The sequence below is a fragment of the Pseudophryne corroboree genome, chromosome 12 (assembly GCF_028390025.1).
Source record: "Pseudophryne corroboree isolate aPseCor3 chromosome 12, aPseCor3.hap2, whole genome shotgun sequence".
Lineage (NCBI taxonomy): Eukaryota > Metazoa > Chordata > Amphibia > Anura > Myobatrachidae > Pseudophryne > Pseudophryne corroboree.
The window spans coordinates 65,217,018-65,237,967 of NC_086455.1; the positions used below are offsets into that span (position 1 = coordinate 65,217,018).

The window sequence follows — 20,950 nt, forward strand, 5'->3', positions numbered from 1 at the left end:
GTATCTCTTATTGCACTGTGCAGACGCCAGAGGAAATTGAAAGGTTGACAGTAGATGAAGAGCTTAATGATATTGAAAGAGCTGTTTACCTGCTCAGGTATGTCAGACCTGTCTTGTGGATGTTTGCTTGCCAGGAGCCGCTGTAACTGCTGTGTGCTGTTGACTGTAATTACTTTGTTTTGATAAATACGTTTACATTGTCTTAAGAAGTATTTTGCAATCAAGTAGCTATGTGACCATCAGGGCTTGGTGATGGTATCTGCATCCGACATGGCAAATGTTACTTGGCAAGAGACGCAGGTCACTGCTGTGACAGATTTGGGATTGTTGTACACGCACATTTGTTTTTGGATAAGAGTCACAAACCCGTGGTTACTCGTGTAATAGACATCACGGCCCAGGAATGACCAGACAATATCCCAGCATAAAACCTCTTGGAATGCTCGTGCCATTGCAGGCAGTAGGAAAGTAGCGTACTGTACTGGGTATCCGTTCACATGGTCGACCATGTTATGGTCGACAGTCATTAGGTCGACCACTATTGGTCGACATTGACATGGTCGACATGGACACATGGTCAACACATGAAAGGTCGACACATGAAAAGGTCGACATGATTTTTTTAACTTTTTTTTCTTTTGGGGAACTTTTCCATACTTTACTATCCACATGGACTACGATTGGAACGGTAAAGTGTGCCGAGCGAAGCGAAGGCACCATGCCTGAAGCATGGCGAGCGAAGCGAGCCATGCGAGGGGACGCGGTGCACTAATTGGGGTTCCCAGTCACTTTACGCAAAAAAACGTAAAAAAACTCATGTCGACCTTTTCATATGTCGACCTTTCATGTGTCGACCATGTGTCCATGTCGACCATGTCAATGTCGACCAATAGTGGTCGACCTAATGACTGTCGACCATAACATGGTCGACCATTAATACCGGAACCGTCTCTATGGGGTTCAGTATGATTTACAGACGGACACAAAACTGACGGTCAAAATACCGACACAGTCAAAGTACCAACATTCATTATGCTGACATATTCAAAATGCCAACATAGTCAGAATACCAACATTTGAAGTGCCGACATGAGTTTTTCTGTGGTTTTATGTTAGTGTCGACATAGGTTGACATGGACATCACCTAAGTGTACAGCATGGCTTGCGCTTCAGGCGCTGACTATTATATTCCCCCTCCAGGTCCACTGGAATGGTAAATTATTAACAAGTCTGTTTTGGGAACAAAAATTCCTTAAAAATGCATGTCGCCATTTTGACATGTTGGTATTCTATGTCGGGATTTTGAGCATGTCGGCATAATGAATGCCTGTATTTTGACCGTGTCAGCATTTTGACTGTCGGTCAATGGGTGTCGGGTTTATGACCGTTGGTAAATCAACTGCTACCCTTCTCTGTGTACCCTTTTTTTCCTGGATCCTTACCGCAGGACAGGACAACCTGTAGCTCTGCCCTGGGGCCTATTTATCGTTACATATTTCCAGCATATATCCTGGAAACATCTGTTTTTGGGGGGTGCACACATATATTTAGTATCACCCACAGGTATGAAGGAGGCACCTCGGCAGATTGCCAAAATCTCCTGCGATCCCTATATTTCCAACAGCAGACGTAGCCCTTATAGATACCTATGGTGGGTGTGTGTGTGTGTGTGTGTGGGGGGGGGGGTTATACTGACAGATTTACCAAGCATCTGAAGAAGGCGTTTTCCCATTATAGCCTATGGGCTACACTTCGCAAAAGTAACTGTCAGAGGGTTCTCCCCATCAGTGGCCGCTGCACATTCCTTGTCAATAGACTGCTTATGTGCAGGAGTCTGGATTCACTCCGAAAACACCGCAGGGATGGGCTTCAGAACTTCTCTGGGTGCAGAGTGATACACCCATGCGGAATAACTGCACACTGCAATGCGATTTTGATCGATAATATCGCACCCAGATTGCATTGCGTATGTGATTGTTGATAAGTAGACCCCCATGTGTTGTGAAACTACAAGCCCCAGCATGTTAGCTGACAGAATATGCTAAGACCTGTAGTTAAACAACAACTGGAGAGCCACCTGTTGTCCAGACCTGCCCTGACATAGCAAGCTGGCTTCAGAATGTCACTAACAACTAATGTGACTACTTTGGGAGCTGAACCCTTCAAGGAATATTGATACACACAGTTCTTTTTCAGTGGTAGTGAAAAAACAACTCAACAAGTTTTCCTACTACCATCGAAAAGAACTACAGCTATTAATGATCAAAAATGTGTTTTACCATACCTCCCAACTGTCCCGATTTTCGTGGGACAGTCCCGTTTTTTGGGGACTGTCCCGCTGTCCCACCCACGGGCCGCAGTGTCCCGCGGTGGGGGAGGCAGTTGGGAGGCTCTGTCTCTCGCTGCCCTGCTTAGCAGAGCAGCGGTGAATAGACGCTATGCGCATGCGCACAGCGTCTATTCATTGGAGACAGAGGGAGAGGGGACATGCTAGCAGCTCACAGAGCACTGGGCATGCCCCTTCAGTGACGAAAACGGTGGCGTGGCTCGCGATCGCGGGTCCTCCCGCGAATCCACGCCCCCTTTTCTTAGGCCACGCCTATTTTCAGTCTTTATTTCAATGGCTCAGCTCCCAAAGTAGCAACCATTTCCCTTTGTCGGATTTTTAAGTTTCTAATATTTAGTTTATATTGTACTGGATGATTTTGCTAGGTTTTGTATTTATTACTATGACTAGCCTGTCTTATGTGTGGCTTTTATGCCACATTTTCATTTACTGTTTTTGGTTATCTTGTAACTGATTTTAAAAATAATAAACATTCTGTAAATGACAAAAACAAAAGCAAAGTAGCAACCAGTCTGCATGGATCGTTAAAATTGTGAAAAACTCATGTCGACCTAGAGACCCTGTCGACCTAGTTACTATCGACCTAGAGACCGGATTCCAGTGCTGGGTACACACCAGTTGATTTGCGGATATGTCTAAAGGCGGATCGGCAGTGTGTTGCTGACGTCACAAACTGGGCTGTCAATCACCGCCAGCTTGTGCAGCGAGTGTATGGGTGGTGGACACACAGCACAATGCCCCAGTATATCTGTAGATACAGTCAGGTTAATAAATATTGGGACATCAACACAATTCTCATATTTTGGGCTCTATACACCACCACAATGGATTTGAAATGAAACAAACAAGATGTGCTTTCACTGCAGACTTTCCGCTTTAATTTGAGGGTATTTACATCCAAAACAGGGGAACGGTGTAGGAATTACAACAGTCTCTATTATGGTGGCCAATCCCGGGACCGGGATCAGCAGGATCCCGGGATTTAGGGCCAAAAATGGCCGGGATTCAATCCTGGGATTGGAAGCTCCAATCCCGGGGATTGAGGGATCACAGGACGCTCAGACGCTGCCCGGCTTCCTCCTTCCAGGTCCCCAGCGCAGCGTGAGAGGACACACTGCGCTGTCAGCCGCTGCTGGGAGCCGCCAGCAGCGTTCAAAGGCTGTGTGCGGGGCAGGGTGGGGCGAGGGGGCGGCCATCTAGCTAAAAGCCAATCCCGGGTATCCCGGGAATCCCGGGATTGGCCATTTTTCAATCCCGATACCCGGGATTGAAAAAATGGCCCGGTATTGGCTTCCCTAGTTTCTATATGTGCCTCCCACTTTTTAAGGGACCAAAAGTAATGGGACAAACTAAACAATCCTAAATCAAACTTTCACTTGTGTCGATGTCCCAATATTTGTGGACCTGACTGTATATCTGCCATCTGCTGTGCTGCAGGGTCAACGTGAAATTCCTGTGAACGACGTTGTTCACAGACATATCGATGGTATACACTGCCCGACGGCCCATCGATATATCGGCCGTTCAACTGAATGGACGATATATATCGGCCGCTGTGTATGTACTATAAGATTTAAGTTTAATTAAACCGGTCACCACTGCTTTATCACCCATCAGTGCCCAGTTTGTGCCCATCTCCTCTCTACTGCTTAGTCTGGGCAAACTTTCAAAGTCAAAAGCGATAAAATCTAGCACAGTAGCACTGTGGTTAGCACTGTAATACTAAATAATAGGGTTGACATTTAACAGGTCGCTATCTGCATGGCTTGCTATTTTAGATTTTCTTCCACAGCCCAAAAACATACTGATACTGGACTCTAGGTAAATTGTCCTGCGTGCTTTGTGGGGTTCACTACGATATGCCGGCAGTCGGACTCCCGGCGACCAGCATACCGGCGCCGGGAGGCCGACCGCCGGCTTACCGACAGTGTGGCGAGCGCAAATGAGCCCCTTGCTGGCTCGCTGCGCTCGCCACGCTATTTTATTCTCCCTCCAGGGGGGTCGTGGACCCCCACGAGGGAGAATAAGTGTCGGTATGCCGGCTGTCGGGATCCCGGCGCCAGTATACTGTGCGCCGGGATCCCGTCAGTCGGCATACTGAAGACCACCCGTTTTGTGTACCTGTGGTAGAGAAACTGGAAGCTCCACTGGGGTAAGGACAGATGTAAATGAGTAATCATTCTCTTACAGAGCTGTATTATTTGAATGGCATTATGGGGGAGATATACTAAAACATGGATAAAGTGGGGAGAGATAAAGTACCAGCCAATCAGCTTCTCACTGCCATGTTACATGCTGTGTTTGAAAACTGACAGTTAGGAGCTGATTGGTTGATAGTTTATCTCTCTCCACTTTATCACTCTCCAAAGCCTAATACACCTGCTCCTGTATGGTTACCATGATACAGGAAATATATAGGGCTAAAAGGGCTTGCACTGCAGGTGGGGCAGATATAACATGTGCAGAGAGAGTTAGATTTGGGTGGGCTATATTGTTTCTGTGCAAGGCAAATACTGACTGATTTATTTCTACACTGCAGTTTAGATTTCAGGTTGAACACTCCCCACCCAAATTTAAAACTCTCTGAACATGTTACATCTGCCTCCCCTGCAGTGCAACATGGTTTTGCCGAATTGATAGTTTTTTTGGTTTGCTAACAAACCTGAATAAGGCTCTAAATGTAATAGAGTGTGAGTATCAAACTATATTTAGGTGCAAATTTGTACTGCAGCTGGCAAAAGTTATAGCCTGCAAGAGAGTTCCAGGCTATAACAAATGCAAGTCCATGCAAGTTTTTTTGTGTGGAAAATCTCACACCTTGTAATGCAAGTTTCATTTCAATGCTCTGCATGCTGGTACTTGTGGTACCTGAATGCAGACAAGGCTTGCTGGAACCTTTAGTCCTCCTGGGGCAGATTTATTAAGCCTGGTGAAGTGATAAAGTGGAAGGTGATAACCAGGGCCGGTTCGAGGGCCCTCGGCGCCCCGGGCAGGGAATGGGGGTGTGGCTTAATACAGGGGGCGTGGCCAGTTACGCCCCCTGTACAGTAGAAGCGCCGCTTAAATACTGAGCGGTGCGCGATGACGTCATCGCGCACCGCACAGCAAAAGGTCCTCTCCACGAAGGGAAACTAGACGCGTAGCATCTAGTTCCCTTCGCGGAGAGGACGTTTGCTGTGCGGTGCGCGATGACGTCATCGCGCACCGCTCAGCAAAGGTCCTCTCCGCGAAGGGAAACTAGACGCTACGCGTCTAGTTCCCTTCACAGGGGACCACAGCCGGGACAGCCGCAGAGCCGGGGGACACAGCGGGCAGCGGAGGGCACAGCAGTGGCGGATCTTGCCATGGTGCGGCGCCCTCCGGATGGCGCCAGCGCCCTCCGGAAGGCGGCGCCCCGGGCAAAAGTCCTGCTTGCCCGTGGCAAGATCCGCTACTGGTGATAACGCACCAGCCAGTCAGCTCCTAACTGTAATTTTTCAAACCCAGCCTGTAACATGGAAGTTAGGAGCTGATTGGCTTGTGCTTTATCACCTTCCACTTTATCACTTCCCCAGGCTTAATAAATCTACCCCATTATTATTTTCTCTAACGTCCTAGTGGATGCTGGGAACTCCGTAAGGACCATGGGGAATAGCGGGCTCCGAAGGAGGCTGGGCACTCTAGAAAGATCTTAGACTACCTGGTGTGCACTGGCTCCTCCCACTATGACCCTCCTCCAAGCCTCAGTTAGATTTCGTGCCCGGCCGAGGTTGGATGCACACTAGGGGCTCTCCTGAGCTCTTAGAAAGTTATAGTCTTAGAATTTGTTATTTTCAGTGAGACCTGCTGGCAACAGGCTCACTGCAGCGAGGGACTAAGGGGAGAAGAAGCGAACTCGCCTGCTTGCAGCCGGATTGGGCTTCTTAGGCTACTGGACACCATTAGCTCCAGAGGGATCGACCGCAGGCCCAGCCTTGATGTTCGGTCCCGGAGCCGCGCCGCCGTCCCCCTTACAGAGCCAGAAGCAAGAAGATGGTCCGGAAAATCGGCGGCATGAAGACTCTGTCTTCACCAAGGTAGCGCACAGCACTGCAGCTGTGCGCCATTGCTCCTCTCACACACTTCACACTCCGGTCACTGAGGGTGCAGGGCGCTGGGGGGGACGCCCTGAGGCAGCAATAAAAACACCTTGGCTGGCTAAAATACCTCAATATATGGCCCCAGGGGCTATATATGAGGTAAATACCCCTGCCAGAATTCCATAAAAAACGGGAGAATAGGCCGCAAAAAAGGGGCGGAGCCTATCTCCTCAGCACACTGGCGCCATTTTTCCCTCACAGCTCGGCTGGAGGGAAGCTCCCTGGCTCTTCCCTGCAATATACAGTACAGATAAGAGGGAAAAGAGAGGGGGGGCATTAAAATTGGCACTGTATACAGTATATTATATAAAAGCTATTAGGGACATAACTCAGTTAGTCCCTGTATATATATAGCGCTCTGGTGTGTGCTGGCATACTCTTACTCTGTCCCCCCAAAGGGCTTTTGTGGGTCCTGTCCTCGTTTAGAGCATTCCCTGTGTGTCTGCGGTGTGTCGGTACGGCTGTGTCGACATGTTGAATGAGGAGGCTTATATGGTGACAGAACAGAGGCCGATATATGTGATGTCGCCCCCTGTGGGGCCGACACCAGAGTGGATGGATAGGTGAAAGGTATTAACCGACAGTGTCAACTCCTTACATAAAAGGGTGGATGACGTAACAGCTGTGGGACAGCCGGCTTCGCAGCCCGCGCCTGCCCAGGCGTCTCAAAGGCCATCAGGGGCTCAAAAACGCCCGCTCTCTCAGATGGCAGACACAGATGTCGACACGGAGTCTGACTCCAGTGTCGACAAGGTGGAGACATATACACAATCCACTAGGAACATCCATGACGTGATCCCGGCAATAAAAAAATGTGTTATACATTTCTGACTTTAACCCAAGCACCTCTAAAAATGGGTTTTAGGTTTGGGGAGAAAAAACAGGCAGTGTTTTGTTCCCCCATCAGATGAATAAATGAAGTGTGTGAAAGCGTGGGTTCCCCCGTTAAGAAACTGGTAATTTATAAAAAGTTACTGATGGCGTACCCTTTCCCGCCAGGTGGATAAGTTACGCTGGGAGATATCCCCTAGGGTGGATAAGGCGCTCACACGTTTGTCAAAAAAGGTGGCACTGCCGTCTTAGGATACGGCCACTTTAATAGGTACCTGTTGATAAAAAACAGGAGGCTATCCTGAAGTCTGTATTTACACACTCAGGTACTAGACTGAGACCTGCAGATAGTGCTGCTGCAGTGTGGTCGGTGACCCTGTCAAACAGGGATACTAGTTGGAAAACATAAAAACATATTAAAGACGTCGTCTTATATATGGGGGATGCACAGAGGGATATTTTGCCGGCTGGCATCCAAAATAAATGTAATGTCCATTCTGTCAGGAAGGTATTAGAGACCTGTCACTGGACAGGTGATGCTGACTTAAAAAGCGCATAGAGAGCCTTATAAGGGTGAGGAATTATTTGGGGATGGTCTCTGGGACCTCGTATCCACAGCAACTGCTGGGAAGAAATAATTTTACCTCAGGTTTCCTCACAGACAAAGGTACAGTCCTTTCGGCTTCAGAAAAGCAAGCGGGTCAAATGGCGCTTCCTTTCTGTACAGAGACAAGGGTAGAGGGAAAAAAGCTGCACCAGTCAGCCTGTTCCCAGAATCAAGATTCTTCCCCCGCCTCCTGTGAGGCCACACCATGACGCGGGTGCTCCACAGGTGTAGCCAGGTACGGTGGGGGGCCGTCTCAAAAATTTCAGCAATTAGTGGGCTCGCTCACAGGTGGATCCCTGTTTCTTTCAAGTAGTATTTCAGGGGTACAAGCTGGAATTCGAGATGTCTCCCCCCAGCCGTTTCCCAAAAATATGCCTTGCTGACAACTCCCTCTGGCAGGGAGGCTGTGCTAGAGGCAATTAATAAGCGGTATTCCCAGCAGGTAATACTCAAGGTGCCCCTACTTCAACAAGGACGGGGTTACTATTCCACACGGGTTGGGGTACCGAAACCGCATGGTTCGGTGTGACCCATTTTATATTAAAATCCTTGAACACAAAAATTCAAGTTCAAGATGGAATCGCTCAGGGCGGTTATTCCAAGCCTGGACGAGGGGGATTACATGGTATCCTGGGACATCAAGGATGCTTACCTGCATGTCCCCATTTACCATCCTCGCCAGGAGTACCTCAGATTTGTGGTACAGGATTACCATTACCAAGTCCAGACACTGCCGTTGGACTGTACATGGCACCGAGGGTGTTTTATCAAGGTAATGGCCGAAATGTTGATACTCCTTCAAAAAAAAGGGAGTTGTAATTATCCCGTACTTGGACAATCTCGTTATAAGGGCGAGGTCCAAGGAGCAGTTGGTAGTCGGGGTAGCACTATTTTGGAAAGTGCTACAACAGCATGGTTGGATTCTAAACAGTCCAAAGTCACAGCTGGTTCCTATGACACGTCTACTGTTCCTGGGGATGGTTCTGGACATAAACCAGAAATAGTGTTTCTCCCGGAGGAGAAAGCCAAGGAGTTGTCATCTCTAGTCAGAGACCTCCTGAAGCCAAAATAGGTAGCGGTGCATCATTGCACGCGAGTCCTGGGAAAAATGGTAGCTTCCTACGAAGCAATCCCATTAGGCAGGTTCCATACAAGAACTTTTCAGAGGGACCTGTTGGACAAGTGGTACGGATCGCATCTTCCGATGCATAGGCTGATAACCCTGTCTCCAAGGACCAGGGTATCTCTACTGTGGTGGCTGCAGAGTGCCCATCTTCAAGAGGGCCGCAGGTTCGGCATACAGGACTAGGTCCTAGTGACCATGGATTCCAGCCTTTGAGGCTGGGAGGCAGTCACACAGGGAAGAAATTTCCAGGGACTTTGGTCAAGTCAGGTTATTTCCCTACACATAAATATTCTGGACCTGAGGGCCATTTACAATGCCCTGAGGCCGGCAAGGCCTCTGCTTCAAAACCAGCCGGTACTGATCCACTCAGACAACATCACGGCAGTCGCCCATGTAAACCAACAGGGCGGCACAAGAAGCAGGATGGCGATGGCAGAAGCCACAAGGATTCTCCGATAGGCGGAAAATCATGTGTTAGCACTGTCAGCAGTGTTCATTCCCGGAGTGGACAACTGGGAAGCAGATCTTCTCAACAGACACGACCTCCACCCGGGAGAATGGGGACTTCCTCCAGAAGTCTTCCAATAGGATTGTACACCATTGGGAAAGGCCACAGGTGGACATGATGGCGTCCCGCCTCAACAAAAAGCTATAAAAAATATTGCACCGGGTCAAGGGACCCTCAGGCGATAGCTATGGACGCTCTGGTAACACCGTGGGTGTACCAGTCGGTTTATGTGTTCTCCCCTCTGCCTCTCATACCAAAGGTACTGAGAATAATAAGAAGGCGAGGAGTAAGAACGATACTCGTGGAGGGCCAAGAAGAGCTTGGTACCCAGAACTTCAAGAATTTATATCAGAGGACCCATGGCCTCTGCCACTCAGACAGGACCTGCGGCAGCAGGGGCCCTGTCTGTTCCAAGACTTACCGCGGCTGCGTTTGTCGGCATGGCGGTTGAACGCCGGATCCTGAAGGAAAAGGGCATTCCGGAGGAAGTCATTCCTACGCTTACTAAAGCCAGGAAAGAGGTTACAGCAACTCATTATCACCGCATATGGCGAAAATATGTTGCATGGGTGAGGCCGAAAGGGCCCCAACAGAGGAATTTCAACTAGGTCGATTTCTGCATTTCCTGCAAGCAGGAGTGACTATGGGCCTTAAAATTGGGTTCCATTAAGGTACAGATCTCGGCTCTGTCGATTTTCTTTCAAAAAGAACTAGCTTCAGTACCTGAAGTTCAGACATTTATAAAAGGAGTGCTGCAGAGTCAGCCCCCGTTTGTGCCTCCTGTGGCACCTTGGGATCTCAACGTGGTGTTGAGTTTCTTAAAATCACATTGGTTTGAACCACTAAAAACCGTGGATCTGAAATATCTCACGTGGAAGGTGGTTATGTTATTGGCCTTGGCTTCTGCCAGGCGAGTATCAAAGTTGGCGGCTTTGTCTGGTAAAAGCCCTTATTTGATTTTCCATATGGATAGGACAGAATTGAGGACTCGTCCCCAGTTTCTCCCAAAGGTGGTGTCAGCGTTTCACCTGAACCAGCCTATTGTGGTGCCTAGGCTACTAGGGACTTGGAGGACTCCAAGTTGCTAGACGTTGTCAGGGCACTGAAAATATATGTTTCCAGAACGGCTAGAGTCAGAAAATCTGACTCGCTGTTTATCCTATATGCACCTAACAAGCTGGGTGCTCCTGCTTCTAAGCAGACTATTGCTTGTTGGATTTGTAGTACAATTCAGCTTGCACATACTGTGGCAGGCCTGCCACAGCCAAAATCTGTCAATGCCCATTCCACAAGGAAGGTGGGCTCATCTTGGGCGGCTGCCCGAGAGGTCTCGGCTTTACAATTTTGCCGAGCAGCTACTTGGTCAGGGGCAAACACGTTTGCAAAAATTCTACAAATTTGATACCCTGGCTGAGGAGGACCTGGAGTTCTCTCATTCAGTGCTGCAGAGTCATCCGCACTCTCCCGCCCGTTTGGGAGCTTTGGTATAATCCCCATGGTCCTTACGGAGTTCCCAGCATCCACTAGGACAATAGAGAAAATAAGAATTTACTCACCGGTAATTCTATTTCTCGTAGTCCGTAGTGGATGCTGGGCGCCCATCCCAAGTGCGGTTTATCTGCAATACTTGTACATAGTTATGGTTAACTAAATCGGGTTATTGTTGAGCCATCTGTTGAGAGGCTCTATTGTTTCATACTGTTAACTGTGTTTCATATCACGAGTTGTACGGTGTGATTGGTGTGGCTGGTATGAGTCTTACCCGGGATTCAAAATCCTTCCTTATTGTGTACGCTCGTCCGGGCACAGTACCTAACTGAGGCTTGGAGGAGGGTCATAGTGGGAGGAGCCAGTGCACACCAGGTAGTCTAAGATCTTTCTAGAGTGCCCAGCCTCCTTCGGAGCCCGCTATTCCCCATGGTCCTTACGGAGTTCCCAGCATCCACTACGGACTACGAGAAATAGAATTACCGGTGAGTAAATTCTTATTTACAAACTGAAACTGAATTCTAGCAGCTCAGCACCCACAGTCCGGGGGTGCCGGAGATAGCCCTGGGCTTCAGCCCAGTCTTTGGGTGCCCTGGAGAGGGGGGACCCCTTTATTGGGGGAGGGTCTCCACTTTCTCAGGAATCCGTGGCCTAGTTAGCGGTACTGAATACTTCAGCTGGGAGACTCCGTCAAGTGTGTCCCCTGGCTGTGACATTACCCCCCTGCTAGTGAAACCCAGTGATTGTTTCCCTGTATTTTTTTGAACCAGGACCGGTCCAAGAACCTGGGGCTGGGTATAAAAATACAGGAGAACCCCAAACATTCCCCCCCCCCCCTGTATTTTTAGAACCAGGACCGTCTCAAAGAGCCCAGGGCTGTTTATGCTTTTGGGTGAGGACCCCACACCATTTTATTTTCTGAGTTTTAACTATGGGGGTAATTCCAAGTTGATCGCAGCAGGAAATTTTGTAGCAGTTGGGCAAAACCATGTGCACTGCAGGGGAAGCAGATATAACATGTGCAGAGAGAGTTAGATTTGGGTGTGGTGTGTTCAATCTGCAATCTAAATTGCAGTGTAAAAATAAAGCAGCCAGTATTTACCCTGCACAGAAACAAAATAACCCACCCAAATCTAACTCTCTCTGCAAATGTTATATCTGCCTCCCCTGCAGTGCACATGGTTTTGCCCAACTGCTAAAAATTTTCCTGCTGCGATCAACTTGGAATTACCCCCCAATGTATTAACTTTTACACACAGAAGCCTAAACTCTCACTTCTTTAGAACTTGCTCCCTATTACAATTTGCACATAGTTTCTTTCATTATTAGATCCCTTTTCACATGCACCTAACCAAGAGACCTTGCTGTTTCCTCATGAAATCTGAACGTTGCAACTTTATCAGGCTGGGTTCTCATGTAAACAAACAAACAAACAAGCGATAATAAAAATTACATCATTGTTATTGCTGACCGCAATGTATTTTACCTAATGTTGTAATATCACTGCTTTTTGCGCTGCCCTCACAATTATTAACATTTAACATACCACACAAAATTTAAATTGGTCATATTCCCCATTATATTTGGAGTACTTGACACTTTAATGATAAATGGGCCCTTTACTATTTTAGCAATCCCATATTCAATGCAATCCTGGGGTGGTATTAGCGCTCAGGATCGCATCGCATTGCAATATGTGATTGTACTGGGCCAATGTATCAGTAAGCACCCGCAGGGGCGGGGACTCCGAAATTAGCCTGCCCCTGCGAGAGATCAATGTGAAGCGGGAGTACTGAACATACATGGTTCTGCTGGCTGACCACATATGCACAGCAGCCATTTCCCAACTACATGTGCGGTGTATAGCCATTGGCTACTGTAGACTACTGCTATCTTCAGATGGCTTTGTATTTCGGATATTGATAAATCTGGCAGCATCCTCCATAGGTGTACGCGGCTAGCGGTGGGAATGGAGGGATTGCAGCAGGTAGCGGAGATATCTGCTGTGGCCGCTCTTACATACATTTAGGTGATACTTAGGGGTCTATTCATGAAGCAGTGAAAAGAGTTGAGAAACAGACCAGTGGAGAAGTTGCTCATGGCAACCAATCAGCATCTCCCTTACATTTTATAGCATGTAATTGATAAAGGCTTCCTTGAAAAATGATTGGTTGTCATAGACAACTTCTCCACTGGTCCTTTTCTGCACTCTTGTCACTGCTTCATGAATAGACCCTTGTAGACCCCATGTAACTTGGGGATGCTGTGTTGCATAATGTGTACTGGTGACACAATGTGAACTAAGGCATTATTATGGGACATAAAATTAAGAACTTCTGCGGATAGGTGTCTCTCTAGACGCAGTGGAACCAGTGGCGTCAGAAGGGGGGTGCCGCCCGCACCCGGTTGTCCCCCTCGGAAGGGGTGACACCAAAGTGCCAGCTCTTCTGTAGTGACAGGAGCCGAGCGCTGCAGTGAGATGAACCCCTGCAGCACTCAGCTCCTGTCACAGATAAGAGCCAGCACTGCGCGCTGAGCAGTCTCCGGGGGCAGCCAGCATCTTCGGGGAAGCTGGACATGCCTCCGGAACGAAGGAAAAAAAAGATCAGCGAGACCATGCCCCCTTTTGATTAGGCCACACCCCTTTTTGGATGCCCACAGCTCCCGCGGGGGTGAGGTGGGGTGTGTGTATGATAATACAGAGTGCGCTCTTGGTGTCACCACACCCGGTGACGCCTCTGAGTGTAACAGGGGCCTCTTCAAAATGTTGCTATGGGGCCCACAAAGTTCTGGCTATAATGCACCTGCTTAAAAGGATTTGTGGCCAGTTTGGCCATAAAAGAACAGCAAAGCAGACCAATCCCGGCACTTCATGCTTCATCCAAGCTGCCGGATCTGATCATCTGTGAGCAGCCTATATTTGTGCTGCTTGATGCATGATATACGGTTTACATGAGCTGAATATTATCTGCCTCCTCTGTGTAAGCAATGTTCTGCAATTTTGGAATATTAGCACAGACATTGGTGGGTGTGACGGTGCACTATGTGAATTACTCTTGAGTGACACTGTGTCGGTTACATAATAAGCATATGCTCTATAGCCGGCAGGTGGGAGTGGGTTTAATTAGCCCATACCATTTACTCTTTGCCTTTTCCATTGTGCTAGAGGTGTGGTTTTATTGCCCTCATTATCATTTTAATGCTGTAACAAGCCATTGTGATTCGTTTGGGAATCAGCAGCAGGTCGGCCGTGTGCTGGAAGTGTTAAGCACTTAAATCTTCTGTTGCATGGAAACCACAATTATTTGATGTGTTTAGACAAAATTCTATAAAAAAAGCGATGCTCAAAATAACATTGATTTGAAGCACAAACCAGGTTCCAAGAAATACATTTTAGAAGAGGGTCGTTAATATTAATTATTAAGCGGTATGTACTGAATATTTTCATTATCTGCACAAACAGTGTGCACAATGGTCACATTTGACTCCATTGTAATATGTAAGTGTATATTGAGTATCTCATTCATTTTTGATCAACTACAAGTGTTCTGACAATCAGGGAAAGGTGCTTCATTCATCAGGCAGTGGAATTCAAACTGACTCATCTGTGTCATTAATGGGACATAAGGGAATTCAAACTGCCTCCATCACGGCTTCCTACATCAATATTTAAACTACCTCCACTGCATCATTCATCTGTCATTGGGGTACTCAGACTACCTCCACTGCATCATTCATTCATCAATGGGGTGCTCAGACTGCCTCCACTGCATCATTCCTCTGTCATTAGGATACTCAGACTACCTCCACTGCATCATTCATCTGTCATTGGGGTACTCAGACTGCCTCCACTGCATCATTCATTCATCAATGGGGTGCTCAGACTGCCTCCACCGTGTCATTCATCTGTCATTTGGTTACTCAGACTGCCTCCACTGCATCATTCCTCTGTCATTAGGATACTCAGACTACCTCCACTGCATCATTCCTCTGTCATTGGGATGCTCAGACTGCCTCCACTGCATCATTTATTAATCAATGGGGTGCTCATTCATCTGTCATTTGGTTACTCAGACTGCCTCCACTGCATCGTTCCTCTGTCATTGGGGTACTCAGACTACCTCCACTGCATCAATCCTCTGTCATTGGGGTACAGACTACCTCCACTGCATCAGTCCTCTGTCATTGGGATGTCAGACTGCCTCCACTGCATCATTCATTCATCAATGGGGTGCTCAGACTGCCTCCACCGTGTCATTCATCTGTCATTTGGTTACTCAGACTGCCTCCACTGCATCATTCCTCTGTCATTAGGATACTCAGACTACCTCCACTGCATCATTCCTCTGTCATTGGGATGCTCAGACTGCCTCCACTGCATCATTTATTAATCAATGGGGTGCTCATTCATCTGTCATTTGGTTACTCAGACTGCCTCCACTGCATCGTTCCTCTGTCATTGGGGTACTCAGACTACCTCTACTGCATCATTCCTCTGTCATTGGGATACTCAGACTACCTCCACTGCATCAGTCCTCTGTCATTGGGGTACTCAGACTACCTCCACTGCATCAGTCCTCTGTCATTGGGATGCTCAGACTGCCTCCACTGCATCATTCCTCTGTCATTGGGATGCTCAGACTGCCTCCACTGCATCATTCATCTGTTATTTGGTTACTCAGACTACCTCCACTGCATCATTCCTCTGTCACTGGGATGCTCAGACTACCTCCACTGCATCATTCATTCATCAATGGGGTGCTCAGACTGCCTCCACCGTGTCATTCATCTGTCATTTGGTTACTCAGACTGCCTCCACTGCATCATTCCTCTGTCATTAAGATACTCAGACTACCTCCACTGCATCATTCCTCTGTCAGTGGGATGCTCAGACTGCCTCCACTGCATCATTCATTAATCAATGGGGTGCTCATTCATCTGTCATTTGGTTACTCAGACTGCCTCCACTGCATCGTTCCTCTGTCATTCATCAGTGGGGTACTCAGACTGACTCCACCGTGTCATTCATCTGTTATTGGGGTACTGAGTCTGCCTCCACTGCATCATTCATCCCTCATTGTGGTATTCATTGGTGTTCAATTGTCCTTCCAACTTTGCAGGACAGACCCACCCGAACAGATGGTGTTGTCACTCCCGAAGTAACTTCATGAGGAGAGTGCACCTAAATACTTTATAACTTTGTTACTGCAACAAACTGTTCTTTACTTCCAACCAAGCAAAGCAACCATCAACAAGTTACCCAAAGGGAGTGAGGGAAAACCAAATCACAAAGCCTTCACCCAGTAACAGGGGACCCTTTATAAAAAATTAAGACCCAGCTACCAGATCAAACACCCCTTAGCAACTGTGCAATTAATAACTTGTCAGTCAACAAATAACCAGAATCTTAATGGTACAGACTAGCAGCAATTGTAGCCCAGTCTCACAGGTCAGGGGTTTAATAATCCTCTGGCTGTTTACACCAATGAACACTCATTTTATTACTCATCATATTTGAACGATTTGGGGGTAACTCTGTGCTGCTGAATCTGAATAAGACCTCAGATTTGCTAGATTGGCTCTAATGTTTGAGATATTTCATACCTCATTGAAAAACATAAAAATGCAAAAATGTAATGGTCATGCCGAGCCTTTGTACAAATTGCATTGAAATTTGTCTCAAATTATACAAAAGTAAACACGTGAAATACATAACTGTAGTTTATTCGGTATAACAGATAAATACAGTACGCTGATTCGGAAAATTACAATTAATGCAAAGTAAAAACACTGCAGCAGTTTGCATTAGAATTGTTTAAGCAGCCTCTTTGTGTAGAAGTCAATATTTCGCTGGGGGGAAAAAAGCACCGATTAAAAAAACCAAGGTTTATTTAATATGATATTGTCACGTGGACATTGTAGATAAAGCACTTTTTAACTTGAAATTATTATTTTTTTCTTACTTGAAACACTCTGTACATACAAATTGTCACTACAAACACTCCGTATACAACGTGACTTATTTACACTGTCAACTAATAGTGGCACATCTCTTATATACAGTGAGGGAATATTCTAGAATGATCCCAGAGTGCACACCTAGAATAGTAGCATGTCTTACCTTCTAGAATGTTCCAGTACATAACCAAATGCACATGTTATGACTAAGGGGTCTGTTTACTAAGCCTTTGAGAGAGTTAAAGTGGACGGAGATACAGTACCAGCCAATCAGCTCCTAACTGCCATGTTACATGCTGTGGCCCAGATTTATCAAGCCTTGGAGAGTGATAGGTAGCACAGTGATAAAGCACCAGCCAATCACCACCTAACTGTCATTTTTCAAACACAGCCCGTAACATGGCAGTTAGGTGTTGATTGGATGGTGCTTTATCACCATGCTATATATCACTCTCCAAGACTTGATAAATCTGGGCCACATGTTTAAAAAATGACAGGAGCTGAGTGGCTGGTACTTTGGGGGTTACTCAGGTTTGTTAGCGAATCAAAAAAGCAAGCAAAATGGGCCAAACTATGTGCACTGTAGGTGGGGCAGATGTATCATGTGCAGAGAGAGTTAGATTTGGGTGGGTTATATGGTTTTTGTGCATAGTAAATACTGGCTGCTTAATTTCTACACTGCAATTTAGGTTTCTGTTTGAACACACCCCACCCAATTCTAACTCTCTCTGAACATGTTACATCTGCCCCACCTGCAGTGCACATGGTTTTGCCCATTTGCTTGCTTGTTTGGTTTTCTAACAAACCTGAATAAAGCTCTTTATCTCCATCCACTTTTAAGGGGGGTACTGACGGGAGAGATGTGTGCTGAGCGATCTTAACACAGACCGCTCAGCACACATCTCTCCCCCCGCTCAGCACAGCGCGATGTGCTGAGCGAGGGGACGGACGGACAGGGGGCCGCTCAGTTCACACAGCGGTGAAGTGAGCGACCCGCTAGTTTGAGCCTGCATGCAGGCTCAATCTAGCACCGGCGATAGCGATGCGCGGGGCCGTGCGGGCATACACACGGCAGATCCGTGCTTAAAATCTAAGCAATCTAGTCAGATTGCTTAGATTTTAAACACGGATCTTTCCATGTGTACCCCCTTTTACTCTCTCCAAGGCATAGTAAATAGATCCCTAAGTTCTCCATTAATTGAGGAGATCCACTATCTCAAGAACTAGAGCTAATTTGAATTTTTTTTTTATAACCTTTCATTTTTGAATCTAGCAACCCCAAAGTACCCTAAAGTGGTTTTAATATCCTTGGCCACAAAGCAGATATTTTCAGTGTTGCGCTGTATTATCAAACCTATGTTACGATTAGATAAGTTACAATAAAGTTATGTTAAAATTTCAAAAAAGATGACTCAAGCCTTTTACTGTAACGGTACGTAAGGTGGTTATATGATATAAAGTGCACATATTGCTTTGCCGTTCTTTCCTGAGTGCCAATTCATCTTGCTGAGTGGGATAATTTTTATGTAATTGCAAAACTAATGCATGCAGATAATCAACTACAATGTGTTACGGACTGCTAATGTAGGTGTATTTGACTATAAAGCCTCACACAATAGACTTCTGGGTGCACATATCTTAGAATTCAAATATAATGCCAACATTTACATTTTGTTTGAAGGAATTTACAAGCTATAATTCTCTTTTTTTTTATATAATAATCTTAAACAGTGACGAAGTGGAAATTTAGAATTATGGAAAGTGTAAGTCAATGGAATTTGAAAGTTTTACAGTCAGAGCATTAATAGGCCCTACACACTGGGCGATAATACGCAAAGATATGAACGATCTCGTTCATTAGTGAACAAAATACCGTTCATATCTTTGAGTGTGGAGGCACCAGCGATGAACGGTGCGCGGCCCCGCACTTGTTCATCGCTGGTGCCCCGTCGCTTGTGCATGCAGGCCAATATGGACAATCTCGTCCATATTTGCCTGCGCTTCTATGGAGCCGGGTGACAGGGGGAGTGAAGAAACTTCACTCCCCCCGTCACTGCCCCCCCGCCGCCGGTTCGCTCGTTGGCCATATCCGCCGTCGGGCATCTCGGAGGCGGATCGCTCAATGTGTAGGGCCCTTAAGAGAAGTGGGGGTGTGGATCGTTAAGTCGACAGTCATTAGGTTGACCACTCTTGGTTGACAGTGACTAGGTTGAGACCTGAAATAGGGCGACACGGTCGACATGAGTTTTGTAAAAAACAAAATAAAATATGTGTCGCTTTCTTCAGAAAGTGACCGGAAATACCAATTAGTGCACCGTGTCCCCTCGCATGGCTCGCTTCACTCGCCGTGCTTCGAGTAAGATTATTATTCCCAATCGTAGTCCACGTGGATTGTAAAGTATGAAAAAGTTATAGAATGAAAAAAAGAAGTGAAAAACGCATGTCGACATAATGACCATGTCGACCAATAGTGGTCAACCTAATGAGTGTCGCCCTAAGTGTTGTCGACCTAAAGACCAGATACCGAGAAGTGTCGGTAAGGCAGACCACTGTTATTGGCCCACTTTGACCACTAGTCTTAAAAGAGAAAAAAAGAAATCTAATTTCTTATAAAGAATCTTGTTTTGCACGTCTTTCCATTCCATGATTCTCAGAACAGGCCTGTGTACTCCTAAAATCATTAGTCCTCTCTGCTTAGGACATCTGAGAAAGGTAAAATCACTGAGTTGGGTTTGCGTGACCGGCTCCTGCGATCCCGCCGGTCACCATACCGACGCTGGGATCCCTGGAATTATAATGCCGGGGGTGGGGGGGGGGGGGGGGCGCCACAGGTTCTATTCCAACTCTATGGGTGTTGTGGACATCCACGAGTGGGAATAGTTCTTGCTAGTCGGCATGCCGACTGTCGGGATTGTGGAGGGGGGTGGGATGTAGTTGTCGGTATTGTTGGTCACATAACTACATCGTAAATCACTCATATCACTATATTGCCATATTAGTACAGTCAGGTTTGTCTATCATGGGTGCAGGTTGTGCAGTGCACACACGGTCATGGGATTATGGGTCATGGGACTCGCAGAGTGCTGGGCAAGCCCCCAGCATGACAAAAGTAAGGGCGTGGCTTGGCAACAAGGAGGCGTGACCTCGACTGCAATGCAGAAACCGAGATCCATGCCCCCGTTTCCGTCATGCTAAGGACTATCCGTGCACTACCGGAGCTGGTGGGCCTCGCCAGCCTCTCCTGGAGCCAGCACAGAGTGTGTGGATGACTGGAATCGGGACAGTTGAGAGGTATGACACAGTGCCATTGTTCCAGTGATTTACTCAGGGTCTTGTCTTTCTTCTGTGCATGCACCATTTATTCCAAATTTATCACCGCAATAATGGCGCAGTGGGACAAACATATGGAGGCGGTACACTACATCTTTTATTACTTAGAATTGCAAAACAGTCCAAATGTTGCCTTCGATGATGCAGCATAGTTTTAGAGACACGCTTATAATTTATTATCATTTCTTAAAATATACTTCTATTGTGCCAGCATATTCCCTTTCTCCTTACTATTGGGAATAAAAACAGTAATAAAACAAGGCTAGGTAATAACATACAGAGTAAAGACGTAAGAGGGCCCTGCTTGCAAGCTTATACTGTTAATTGCTCCTTATGACTGTAGAACCAATTTAAATAATTACATTTAATTTTGAATTTCTCATTTCATTTTCCCTGATGGTTTTACTATTTTATAGGATTAGTAGAAGTCAGCAACAAATGTGATATTTCTGGATGAACACTGGATGACAGGTGGGGAGTGGAGGTGGACAGGTAGACTACATTACACTAGTTGTCTTATGGGGTCTACATTCACTGGTCACAGGATGGTACTCTGCATTGTACACTGGTTTTCAGATTGTGGTCTGCGTTGTACACTTATCAGATGAAGCTTTGTACTGTGTTCTAGTCACAAGAT

General features: G+C 46.7%; 1 protein-coding gene across 2 annotated transcripts in view; it reads left to right on the top strand.

Moving 5' to 3' along the window:
• Positions 1 to 20,950, top strand: part of PPP4R4 (protein phosphatase 4 regulatory subunit 4) — a 468,463-nt gene that overhangs the window by 162,556 nt on the left and 284,957 nt on the right. For both annotated transcript variants that reach the window (XM_063947591.1, XM_063947590.1), the window contains exon 2: positions 24 to 97. Coding sequence is in view for 1 of the 2 variants with exons in the window: in XM_063947590.1 (XP_063803660.1) it covers positions 24 to 97 (74 nt within the window). In the remaining variant the exon portion in view is untranslated. The remainder of the gene's footprint in view (positions 1 to 23; positions 98 to 20,950) is intronic.